At 46.4% G+C, this 12,510-nt stretch overlaps 2 protein-coding genes and 1 long non-coding RNA gene across 4 annotated transcripts in view; 2 read left to right on the top strand and 1 right to left on the bottom strand.

The window, feature by feature from the left end:
* ABCC2 (ATP binding cassette subfamily C member 2) overlaps positions 1-10,857 on the top strand; it is a 36,572-nt gene extending 25,715 nt beyond the window's left edge. The window contains exons 24-32 of the mRNA XM_079977239.1: positions 1,440-1,595; positions 3,474-3,673; positions 4,458-4,584; positions 5,404-5,505; positions 5,616-5,759; positions 6,102-6,260; positions 7,800-7,966; positions 8,110-8,304; positions 9,934-10,857. Coding sequence (XP_079833365.1) covers positions 1,440-1,595; positions 3,474-3,673; positions 4,458-4,584; positions 5,404-5,505; positions 5,616-5,759; positions 6,102-6,260; positions 7,800-7,966; positions 8,110-8,304; positions 9,934-10,063 — 1,380 coding nt within the window. The 3' untranslated portion in view covers positions 10,064-10,857. The remainder of the gene's footprint in view (positions 1-1,439; positions 1,596-3,473; positions 3,674-4,457; positions 4,585-5,403; positions 5,506-5,615; positions 5,760-6,101; positions 6,261-7,799; positions 7,967-8,109; positions 8,305-9,933) is intronic.
* On the top strand, positions 1,606-3,467 carry LOC307216735. Its single transcript, XR_013839286.1, has 3 exons — positions 1,606-2,446; positions 2,538-2,774; positions 3,002-3,467. It is a non-coding gene; the product is annotated as an uncharacterized lncRNA (long non-coding RNA).
* A 364-nt stretch (positions 10,858-11,221) lies between the features above and the next one.
* DNMBP (dynamin binding protein) overlaps positions 11,222-12,510 on the bottom strand; it is a 50,116-nt gene continuing 48,827 nt past the window's right edge. For both annotated transcript variants that reach the window (XM_079977240.1, XM_079977241.1), the window contains one exon: positions 11,222-12,377. In XM_079977240.1, the coding sequence (XP_079833366.1) occupies positions 12,192-12,377 (186 nt within the window). In that variant the 3' untranslated portion in view covers positions 11,222-12,191. The remainder of the gene's footprint in view (positions 12,378-12,510) is intronic.

Below are 12,510 nucleotides of genomic sequence, written 5' to 3' on the forward strand. Positions count from 1 at the left end.
GGGGATTCAAGCTGAAATCATGTAAACATGAAGAAGTTAACAGGCAGAGAAAAGATGGGTGCCTTTCATGGTTAGGTTTCCCTGGGCTGTAATTTGTGTAACTTTGGTCTGTTTCCCATCACCAGCCATGACACATGTCTGCCAGCTTTCAGTAAATTGGGTGGTTTTAAAAAAATGTTTCTTTTTAATCAGTGGGACCAAGATAATGGGAAAATAATCTCTCCCCCCCCTCCCCCCGCCAGCACCTGTAGATTTTTCCATTATCAATTTAGATTGTAAAGTTCTTTGCAAGAACCTTTCTGGAGACTTACTTATGTAAAGAACTATTTATACTGATATAAATAACAAAAATACTTTAAAAGCATAATGTTGAATCTTTACAGATAAATTGTAAACAGATAAAAACATTAGCAGGATTATTGTAATAACCTGCAGTTTTATAAGAGTATATACTTACAGTAGATAATTAAATGAGCAAGTTAAATGAATTTGGATATGCAGAATATATTAAAAAATAAATTTAAGGAACCACAGAAAGAGGGGGAAAGAAGTCAAATTTTGAAATGTTAAATTGATTGGAGAACTAATGAAATATATAAATTTGAAAAGCATAAATAAAAAACTAAAAAAGGAAAAGAAAAAAGAATCATAATTTCTTAGAAGAATTCAGACCCAATCCAGCTGCAATTTACATCCTCCACCACCTCTACTCCTGTGTGCCTTGCTCCACTTGGGGAGTTTCCTACCACCAGGCCTCCCTTGAGCAGAGAATGCGATTCACCGATCAGCCCTGAGTGTCTAACGGTGCACACAGAGGTCTCCATTATCTTATACACTGAAATGTATGAAATGGGTGCAGAAAGCTCACAATGCAAAGAAAAGGTGAGGTGCATGTCTATGGTTGTACCAATGGAACTTTCAAACAACAAAACCAGTTTGTAGGTTAGAGAGAATAATGAGAAAAATGTTTAAAGTTAAGGAGAGAGAATTCAAATGACAAAACTTAAGTTCATAATAGAAGAAAAGGGCACTGGTTGAATGAAGTTTAGAAGAATTTTGGCATTTCATGCCCCCCCATCTCAGAATTTATAAACCACTCTACATTCAGGGAACACCCAAGCAGTTTATAGAAGTGAAACATATAAAACATGATACAGATCATAAAAGACTATTAAAACATAAAAAGTGTTTGTGAGCATTGCATGAAGTGTTTGCGTGAAATAATAATAATAATAATAATAATAATAATAATAATAATAATAATAATAATGGCAGAAATAAATGTAAGTGATAGTGATAGACCTAAAAGTGAAACCTTTGTTTCCAACTCGGTTTTGAACCACTCTTGTTCATAACTGGCCACTCATGAATCTAGGTTGTACAGCATGATGCTACCAACTCATTTCTTTTGTCAACTCCCTCCTCTCTGTCCCCTGCAGGACATTTTCACTGTGGACGAAAGCATTCCCATGTCATTCCGCTCCTGGATTAACTGCTTGTTGGGGATTTTCAGCACTCTGTTTATAATCTGTCTGGCCACACCTTATTTTGCAATTATCATGCTGCCTCTGGGTATCATATACTACTTTCTTCAGGTGAGTTGGGGCCCAGCCTCTTTGGAAGCGGACATTCCTATTATTGCCAAGTTGCATCCATTCAGAACTGTTTCTTGAGCCCTGGGGCTTCAGCTCCAATACCTACCTGCTTTACTATTCATTACCACTGAAGTTAATGGACATTACTAACTTGGGTTCATTAATTTCAGTGGGTCTACTCTGAGAGAAACTTGGTCAAACCCTTAGTTCTGTGATGACCAGGGAAGTGCAGAGGATCAAAATCCTCAATATCAGAGCAGAACTATATTGCTATCCAGAATGTCAGTGACTGGAAGGAGCTATGCTCTTGCCAGCTGAAAGAAGAGAGCGACCACGAGACCAAGTGCAGAATAGAACACACCTTTCAGCTTGCAGCAGTGCAAACTGTTTTCTTTAAACTGTTTCTTGTTTCATAGGAGCTTGTATACCTCTTCCTTCTAAAATACCCAACTGTGGGAGGATTCAGCTAATGAGTCCCACTAGTAGAACCCTACACAATGGGACTTTTGCCTCTGTCCTCTGCCCAAAACTGGCTCTGTTGGGATCAGGAGAACCCCCACAATAGCACGCAGAGGAGGAGAGGGGGACATTTTGTCTGGCAAGCTGAAATGCTTGCACTGATGGAACAATTTCCATAGCTGCTATGTCGACTTCCTCCCTATATTACTTATTTTTGAATGATGTAAAACTGCCAATGTAATACCATCAGATAGGTTTCATTTTCCAAACAGGCTTCTTTGCATTTAATGTGCTTACAAACAGGCGCTGTAAGTCACTGCAGATGCCAGCCCTCTGAAATCCATGTTCTTAAAGCACACCAGAAACAATGACTCCATCAAACCTTTCTAAAGGTTTTTTGTTTCCTGCTTGGCAGGGGGTTGGACTCAATGGCCCTTGTGGTCTCTTCCAACTCTATGATTCTATGATTCTATGATTCTAAAGCTCTCCTGGCATGAGCTTACTAGTGAACAACAGATTATGGCTAACACCATTGAAAAACTGATGCTTGGGTATAATAAAGCAAAACTTGAGCCCCAGAATTGATTTAGCATTTCCTCTCAGAAGGCAGACTCACCAAACACCTCTGAAACTGTAGAATGGCATAGTCCTATTCTCCCATTGGCAAAATATGAACTAACAGCTGCAACATACCTGCCAACATTTATCCAATGGAAATAGGTAAAGGTACCCCTGCCCGTACGGGCCAGTCTTGACAGACTCTGGGGTTGTGCGCCCATCTCACTTAAGAGGCCAGGGGCCAGCGCTGTCCGGAGACACTTCCGGGTCACGTGGCCAGCGTGACATCGCTGCTCTGGCGAGCCAGAGCCGCACACGGAAACGCCGTTTACCTTCCCGCTGGTAAGCGGTCCCTACAGCGCCACCTGCGTCCCATCCAATGGAAATAGGGACATCCTATTCAATGGTAATAGTAATAGTAATAGTAATTGTAATAATAATAATAATAATTACTATTTTATATATACCCTGCCCATCTGACTAGATTGCCCCATATGTTGCTTCCAACATTTTTTTAAAAATCTAAAAAACAAACATTAAAAAACTTCCCTATACAGGGCTAACTTCAGATGTCTTCTAAAGGTTATATAGTTACTTTATCTCTTTGGCCCAGGGATGGGTTGCATACAATACCTTCCAACATTTCTTTGATGAAAATAGGGATGTCCTAAGGAAAAGTGGGACATTCTGGAATCAAATCAGAAACTGGGATGGCTTCTGGAAATACGGGACTGACCCTGGAAAATAGGGACACTTGGAGGGTCTGCTGCAAGCAATGATTTTAGGAGTGAGGGATAATGGTAAGGCTAGGAGGTCTCTGCTTTTCTTGTGGCTATCACTAGTCTGTTTCTTTCCTCCTAGCGGTTCTATGTGGCCACCTCCCGCCAGTTGCGGCGTTTGGACTCGGTCACCCGGTCTCCCATCTATTCCCACTTCAGCGAAACAGTGTCGGGGCTCTCTGTCATCCGGGCCTACGGGCACCAGGAACGCTTCCTGAAACACAACGAGGAGCTTGTGGACATCAACCAGAAGTCTGTGTACTCTTGGATTGTTTCCAACAGGTGAGGCTGTGATGTGGAAGGTTTTGGACTATTCTCTAAATCAGGGAGTTGGGAACTTCAGGCTGTGGGACCAAATCCAGCCCTTTGGGACTCTCTTTCTGTGCCTAAGACCTCTCCCCAGGCCACACCCCTCCCTCGCTCCATTTCAGACCCTGAATGGTTTTTGCCAGGCTGGAATGTGTCCTTGAACTCTGGCCATGCCTTTGGTTCTCTGGATGGAGGATGGGTGTTGGGTGTAGGAGTGTGTGTAGAAACTAGCCTGGTGTACAAAGGTAAATTTTACACCCATAGTTCTGGCCACCTTTGCCTCTGCCCCTGCGCACCACTAACATGTGGCCCTTGCAACTTTGCCCAGAGGGGAATGTGGCCCCCAAGCTGAAAAGGTGCCCCCAGTCCTCAAAAAGGGGCCACCAGTCCTCAGACAACACCAGCAGGTGTACTTTTTTAGTTTGGGTGTTACTACAAAGCCTAAAGCAGAGTAGTGTACAGTTTTCTGTTGGCCTGGTGGTAGCCTCTCTAGGTGTGCAGCTTACCCAGGTTACTTCAAAGTAACATGCCTTCCTTTCTCACATGACTCTAAGTGGGCTGGTACAGGCTGAGCATTTGGGAGATCAGGAAGCTGTGCTTAGGCATCACTGCCAGAAGCCAATTGTTAAAATTTGGCTCTGAAGTGAAAGCAGGAACGCCTCTTCTACTCAATGGCAGTGGCTGGATTTGCGATGCTGCAGGTTGTGGTACTGATGGAGCACTCACCTTTCCCTTCCGCATTTGTTCCTCCTTACAGGTGGCTGGCTGTGCGCCTAGAATTTGTGGGGAATCTGGTGGTTTTCTTTGCAGCGCTACTGGCAGTCTTTGCTAAGGATACTTTGGACAGTGGCATTGTGGGACTCTCTGTCTCCTCAGCTCTCAATGTAAGTGACTGAGGCCACAAGTGGCCAGAATAACAGCTATACTGGGACTTTGTAAGGCGCATTGATACACAAGCTAGGAATCTAGTGCCTAATTTGGGGGTTTTATTGCAATTTATTTTTTACCTGTTTTCATAAACCATCAGGTGTTGAAAATAAAGTGGAGATGGAGATGGAGTCTTGTCATGAAGCCCAAGAGCTACTCACTACAAAGCTAGGTGCCAGGTTAAGTTCAAGGTGCTGGTATAGACAGATTGGGATCAGGATACCTAAAATACAATATCCCCTTATGTACCCCATCAGTGATCACTGCACTTCGTAGGTGAGAGCCTCTTGCAGATGGCGTCTTATCAGGTCTATACCACACAATATAGGAACCCAGCCTTTCTTGTTATGACAACTACGCTTTGGAATTTTCTCCTGTTAAATATTTGACGGGCACCATCTCTGTTGCCTATCTCTTTCAACTCTTTCAATAGAGACCTTTCCCAGTCTGCATCTGTACTAGAATTTGTTTTTAGATGTTTTAATTATCACTTGTGTGTTTGCTGCCCTGGATTCCTTCAGTAGGAAGGGCAGGATATCAATTTAATTAATAAATGGTAGTAATGATGATGGTAAGCCTTCCTATTGGGAGTGTGAGAGGAGGCCACTCTGCCTTTAAAAAGGGATTCTCATAAGAAGACATGCTCCTGCGCCTTTCTTCCTTGTGTCTGTAGATGTGGGCAAATGGGATGCAATGGGTTCTCTTAAGTATGGGGCAGGGAAGGGGAAGGGCTGGAGGACCAAGGCTGTTTTAATGATGGTTCCACTGCCATGCAGATCACCCAAACATTGAACTGGCTGGTGCGGATGACTTCGGAGCTGGAGACCAACATTGTGGCTGTGGAGAGAGTGCATGAATACACACATGTGGAAAATGAGGTATGGGGAGCTGTGGTGATGTGGGATGGGGTTTGCAAGATTGCTGTGCTGTGGGAGAGGTCCCAATGATTCAAATATATCTTGTGTGATGCCTGTTCTTTCTCCTGCAGGCACCATGGGTAACAGCCCAGAGACCACCTTCTGGCTGGCCCAACAATGGAGAGATAAGATTTATAGACTATCAAGTGCGGTATCGGCCTGGGCTGGAGCTGGTTCTCGATGGGATCAAGTGTGAGATCCAGAGCAGAGAGAAGGTGAGGCACTGGGGGGGGGGGAGGTAAACAGCTGGTTGAGGCTGCTGAGAAGGGAAGGAAGCACACATTGGGAGAAAAAAGGAGTCACATGTGGGGGAAAGCTCTTATTTACAACATAGCAGATACTGTCCTTTATTTGCTGAGCCTGCATCGCATGGACCTGAAAACCTCTAGGTTGCTCAGCTTCCAAGAATAATTCTCTTAGCTCAAAGTTCAGAACCAACACAGACCTGTCCAACAGGAACCAGAGCAGAGATGCAGCATCTTGTCTAGTTGGATGAATGAACCAGGAGAAATACAAGCAGTTTGGTTTATCTAACCCTTGAGATGCTCTTGATTCAGGTTGGTGTCGTGGGCCGAACCGGGGCTGGGAAATCCTCGCTCACCAACTGCCTCTTTCGCATCCTGGAGGCAGCTGGAGGCAAAATCCTGATTGATGGGCTCGACATAGCAACGCTTGGACTTCATGATCTGCGCCGGAACATCACCATCATCCCACAGGTGAGACACCCAGTAAACCTGGCTTGAAGGAGCTGAGGCCAGGCTTTGGATGCTTGGAGGGAGGGAGTGGAGTACCGATACCAAGTTCTGTGTGGGGTGTCCTCCCTTATTACATTGATGCTGCTGATTCCCGTGGTGGAGGGCTTCCCATGCTGTTATTCCCCACTCTGGCTGACAGGGGTGGAGAATATCACATGGACGACATCAGGTGGCCAGTTTTTGCCCACATGCTGTGCATGGTGCTTTAAAACCCTCAGTAATCTTTTACAGCCCCCTAAGCAGCAGATGGGGACGCAGGTGGCGCTGTGGGTTAAAGCCTCAGCGCCTAAGACTTGCCGATCGAAAGGTCGGCGGTTCGAATCCCTGCGGCGGGGTGCGCTCCCGCTGCTCGGTCCCAGCGCCTGCCAACCTAGCAGTTCGAAAGCACCTCCGGGTGCAAGTAGATAAATAGGGACCGCTTACCAGCGGGAAGGTAAACGGTGTTTCCGTGTGCGGCTCTGGCTCGCCAGAGCAGTGATGTCACGCTGGCCACGTGACCCGGAAGTGTCTCCGGACAGCGCTGGCCCCTGGCCTCTTAAGTGAGATGGGCGCACAACCCCAGAGTCTGTCAAGACTGGCCCGTACGGGCAGGGGTACCTTTACCTTTTACCTTTAAGCAGCAGATGGGGACGCGGGTGGCGCTGTGGGTTAAACCACAGAGCCTTGGACTTGCTGATCAGAAGGTCGGTGGTTCAAATCCCCGTGACGGGGTGAGCTCCTGTTGCTCGGTCCCTGCTCCTGCCAACCTAGCAGTTTGAAAGCACATCAAAGTGCAAGTAGATAAATAGGTACCACTCCAGCGGGAAAGTAAAGGGCATTTCCATGCACTGCTCTGGTTTGCCAGAAGCAGCTTAGTCATGCTGGCCACATGACCTGAAAGCTGTACGCCGGTTCCCTCGGCCAATAAAGCGAGATGAGCGCTGCAACCCCAGAGTCAGTCACGACTGGACCTAATGTTCAGGGGTCCCTTTACCTTTAAGAAGCAGGTGATAATTAGGGCTTCAAAGTGCCATGCACTGCAAACCACTTTTTGACCCAGTCCGTCTTTACTTGCCCCTCAGCTGAGGTCATATATGACATCAGGTGCACATGGTTTGGACAAAACGGTCTAGCAGGCCTTATTAGACCTGTCTCCTCCACTCCTATATTGATGAGATGGCAAATACCACCTCCTGTTTTGTAACGCAGTGGAACAAGGGGGCATGAATAGAAGGGGGTAATTTGCAGGGCCCATCGTGAATGTTCTACACCCCCAAAGCATATATGGCTGCAGACCAAGATCATCCCTAGTGGAAGACCATCCATGCTGGCTTAAACCATAGCTTTTGGATCCCAGAGATGGGATGCTGAAGAACCTTGCCTACTTCACCCTATCCATACTGTAGCTCACTGTTCAGCACTTGGGTGTGGCTGAAAGGAGGAACACCACTTTGGTTCAGCCTAGCCATGCTGCTGCTTCCAGTCGTACCTGCCTTAAGCCTCTCGTGTCTGCACCTACAGGATCCTGTTCTTTTCTCGGGGAGCTTGCGTATGAACCTGGACCCATTTGACCAGCACTCGGATGAAGAAGTCTGGCATGCTCTGGAGCTGGCACACTTGAAGTCTTATGTACACAGCCTGCCTGAAGGACTGTCCCATCTAGTGAGCGAAGCAGGAGACAACCTGAGGTACAGGAAGGGTAATACGGGCTGCTCCCATCCTAAGAGTTGGGAGACTGTTGGGAGAGCATGGGCTGTGATGGTACTTACACTAGCCCCTTGCAGGCAGCTGCATCCATTTAGCTAGTGATGGACTGATCTTGTTTCCACAGCGTGGGGCAAAGGCAACTTGTCTGTCTGGCACGGGCCCTCCTCCGTAAATCCAAAATCCTCATTCTGGATGAGGCCACGGCAGCTGTGGATATGGAGACTGACTACCTGATCCAAGAGACAATCCGGAGCGAGTTTGCAGACTGCACTGTGCTCACCATTGCCCATCGGTTGCACACCATTATGGACAGCCACAGGTACAGTTTGTGGGGTTGTGGGCACGCTATGTGAAATCTGGCATGATTTGGAGTAGCATTCTCTCATCATACACAGCTGTTAATGGTTCAGGGCTTCATGGTCTCACGAAAAAAGCAGCAAAAGTTCCCTCGGCCCACAATGGATGAAGCGCCTACAGCACTTGTTTCCCAAACTTTGGGGTCTCTAGTTGTTTTTGGACTACAATTCCCATCATTCTTAGCTACCAGGACCAGTGGTCAGGGATGATGGGAGTTGTTGTCTGAAAACATTCTGGAGACCCAGGTTTGGGAAACACTGACCTACAGCAACAGTGGAATTGCATGGAGTAAACTGTCATTCAGTAATCATCCCACTAAAACTTCCACTGGGTGCTCCTAGAACTGACAACACATTTGGAAATCTAAATCCAGATAGTTTGTGGCCTGTACTAAATATCCTTACATACGTTGACACACAATCCTGAAGAAAGCCAATATTTGAAGTCCATGAGTGAAAAGCTTTCAAGCAGAATGGTTAGTGAGCATAGGAAGAACCTGCTGGATGTAGCCAAAGGCCCACCTAGTCCAGCATCCTGTTCGCACAGTGGCCAACCAGGTGCCTGTTGGCCCACAACCCATAAGCATGATCTCAGCCCAACAGCACTCTCTCCAACCGTGGTTTCCAGCAACTTGTATTCGGAGGCCTACTGCATACAAATGGCTTTCTTTGATAGTCAAACAAGAGAAATAACTCGGCATGCAGCGCAGTGAAATAAAACTTTAGAAAATAAGCCTGTTGTTTTCCTAAGCCTGCATTAAACAAATGCTTGAAAAGCACAGTAAATGCTGTGCAGGTCAATTTTTTCCTGGGAAAGCAAATCCCTTCTCAGGTTGGCTTTTAGCTGCAAGCACATAAACAACAAGAAGAACAATGGATTTCTAGAAACCTTTTAACAACATTTGGCATCCAAGACTGGGCTGTAAGTTGCTACAAAGCAGATCTGGAAGAAAAGCGATGACCTCATTAAATCTGCTTTACAGTAACCAATACTTCCAAAGGAGAATATAACAAAACAGAGAAGCCTTTGGAGCTGCAATGGCTCCATCAGCCCAACCTTTTGGGACAATGGTTGAGCCTGTGCTTCCCACTCAACTCAGCAAAACAAAAGTTCCTGTGATAGGATGATGACCTTTCAGGGTGAGCAATTGGACACAGAAATCCCTGTATAAAATATTGGATGCATTATTAGCTCAGTGACTCCCATATTTTTTAAAGTGAAGTGGTGAATCGTTAAGGGATGGAATACGTTCAACCCCACCACGCAAGCCAGGTTGACCATCGATGCCAATAATTATTTACCCAGATCAGTTGAAGGGATTCTTATCCTTCCCTCTGGCCACTTTCCCTTTTCCATTCCGGAAACTCCCTCCTCTGGAGCCACCCTGTTGCAGTTTCCACTTCTTTTCCTCGGAAATGTAGATGGCGGGGTCAGTTTTAGAGTTGCTGGTGTCAACTTTTCTTTTGCTGCGGGGGCCATACAGATTGACACCACTTAGTTTCTGACTGCTAACCTGGAAGGTGCAAGGAGCTGTGTGCAACTAGATATGAGTGCTTGTGCTCAATCTCAAATGTCTCTCTGTCCACTCCAGGGTGATGGTGCTTCAGGCGGGAAGGATTGTGGAGTTTGACAGCCCTGATCATCTGCTTAAACAGCAAAGCATCTTTGCAGCAATGGCCAAGGATGCTGGAATTGTAGGAAGCCAGAACACTGCCATGTAGAAGCAAGGGCAGCAAGACCAAGGCCAGCTTCACGCATCCCTGTGGTAGCTTTTCCTGGACTTTTACCTTTGACTGGGTGCCAACACTGTCTGTACCAGCAGTGATATTATGCCTGAAGCACAGATTGTATCATCATACAGTTTCTGGGCACACTGCACTCAACCAGCTTGTATCTTCAGACAGCTACTTGATATTTTCTTTGGCCCTGAACTCAAGCACCGCCTATAAGCCAGCCATGGTTCTGCAGAAGGGGTGCACTTTTACTATCACCCTCCAAGATAGAAAAGATCAACGGAAGCTCTACCACTCCTCCTTTGTTTCAAGACACAGCGCAGAAGTTCCCATACAATTCTCCGTGCTATGAAGTAGGCAAAAACAAGCTGGTGGTGTTTAGTCTTAACTGGTTACGTTTATCGCCCCCCTGCCCCCAAAACCTTCCAGATTCATGTTTCTTTGGGGATACCGGCAGCTTCTGTTTCCTCCTCCTTGCATGGGGTTTCACACCTTCATCTGGAGGTGGGGTGGAGAGGATTTAGGTGACAAATTAGAACTTCACAACATTTTTAGTACACGGAGAAGTGCTAGAAAGGTGCTGACTAATAACTATTTGGGAATCTTGTCCCAAACAGTCCAGTCTCTGTACCCTTCTTTTAAATTTGCTGTCACAAGGTGTATCAAATGTGGGGTGCACTGGGTTTTTTAAAAAAAGTTTTCATACCCTGTCTACTGACCAAAGTTCCTGAGGCATCTTACGCTGTATTTAAAATACAATAAAATGGACAATAATTACTGAAGCGGGGCAAACGTTTCTTGCATGTTCCTGGCCCTAGACTTCCCCCAGGTGCAGCAGGCACTGGGGAAGCAAAGTATGAAAATACAAGTTTACTTTTCTTGCTGTTGGGTGTTCCCACCCTTCCCAGTATTCCAGAAGGATTTTCCTTGGCACAAAGGAAAGTTAGGCATAAGTGGCTCTTACTCTTATAGGTCAGTCTCCCATTTTTGCCGGTACTGTTACCATTCATGCCTGGACCATCATAATATTTGATTGTTCCTGACAATCTTGGTGTTTGTGTGCTTGAGTTGAGGCAAGCTGCTTGCTGTCACAAGGAGAAGGGGCAACGCAAACGGGGGGACTGTGCATGAATCATTCAAGATATGTCAGAAAAAGTTTTTATTTACAAAACAGCAGCTCAGGAGGCACAATGCAGCTGTTATTCTCTGCTCTTTTATCTTGGAGCAGGAATACCCCCCCCCAAAAAAAAACCTCTGACTTGGGGCAAGGTGGTCCTAGCAGTATGTACACACACACACACACACACACACACACAGCGGCATTCAAGGTGTGCCACCAGACCCCACCTGAAGCTGCATGAAGGAGCCCTTATGCACTTTGCAACAGCCAATGCCAAGTAACACTGAGAGAAAGAAAGCGCTCTCGTTTTCAGTAGCTAATCTCCAGCACCCTTGCATACAACATTACAGTCTGTAGGAAAACAAAATTGCAACCTGTCTTTGTATTAGATCCACTACTGAACAAGAGGCCAGCCTGTAGTGGATCTTCAGTCTTGCAACTGTTTCATGCCATGATAGCTACATGGAACATCTAAGTTCAGAGACAGCGCAGACTTTTGCATACCAATTGCTGGGGGACAGATGAGGGGCCATTGCCTGCAGGCTCTGCTAGTGGGCTCCTAGAAGCGTGAGGATGGTTACTGGGAAGCAGGTAAGATGGATCCTTAGACTGATCTGACAGGGCACAGCCAGCCCCCCGGGTTACCATTTGTCAGATGCCTCACAGTTGCATAACCGGCAGCTAGTCTGAAACTTGTTAGTCAAAGGAGACTAAACACCTACTTCAAGGGGGAATAAACTCCACACGGCAATGCTTGAGGCGAGGGGCACTGCCCCTCAGGACCAGGCACAGAGAGGTTCAGTCTCATTAGGGTAAAACAGCAGAACCCCCTGGAAGCACTTCATTCAACTTCACGGGAAACCTGGTTTGGCTCCCCCAAAATGTATCCAATTGAAACCATAAGGGAAGGAGATGGAGAGCACAAGGCCTCCCTCTTCAGCCTGGCTCCAACAGCGATTAAGGCAGCAGTTTCTGGCAACTCCAGACAAACATCCTTCACGTGTACTCAGTCTTCCGAATGTAGCTGGACGGTACGTAGCCCCTCTTCCCGTGTGCCTCTGCCAACCACCACTCCTGGTTCCCCGTGATGTCTTCGAACTGCAGAATCCTTAGTCTCTGATTGGCGGTGACGCTCAGTTCATTTGAGTTCCGTCCCGTAAAAGTGTAAACAGCATAGTAGACCTCAAAGTAGAAGGAACAGGGAAGAGATCAGTGGAAAAGTAGGAAGAAAGATGCTACACCATTCAAAGCCCCACAGAACAAGTCCCAGGCTGTCCCCCCCCCCCCCCACTTTTACAGACTTGGCTAACCCAGA

Source organism: Podarcis cretensis (assembly GCF_951804945.1).
Source record: "Podarcis cretensis genome assembly, chromosome: 5".
Taxonomy (NCBI): Eukaryota; Metazoa; Chordata; class Lepidosauria; order Squamata; family Lacertidae; genus Podarcis; species Podarcis cretensis.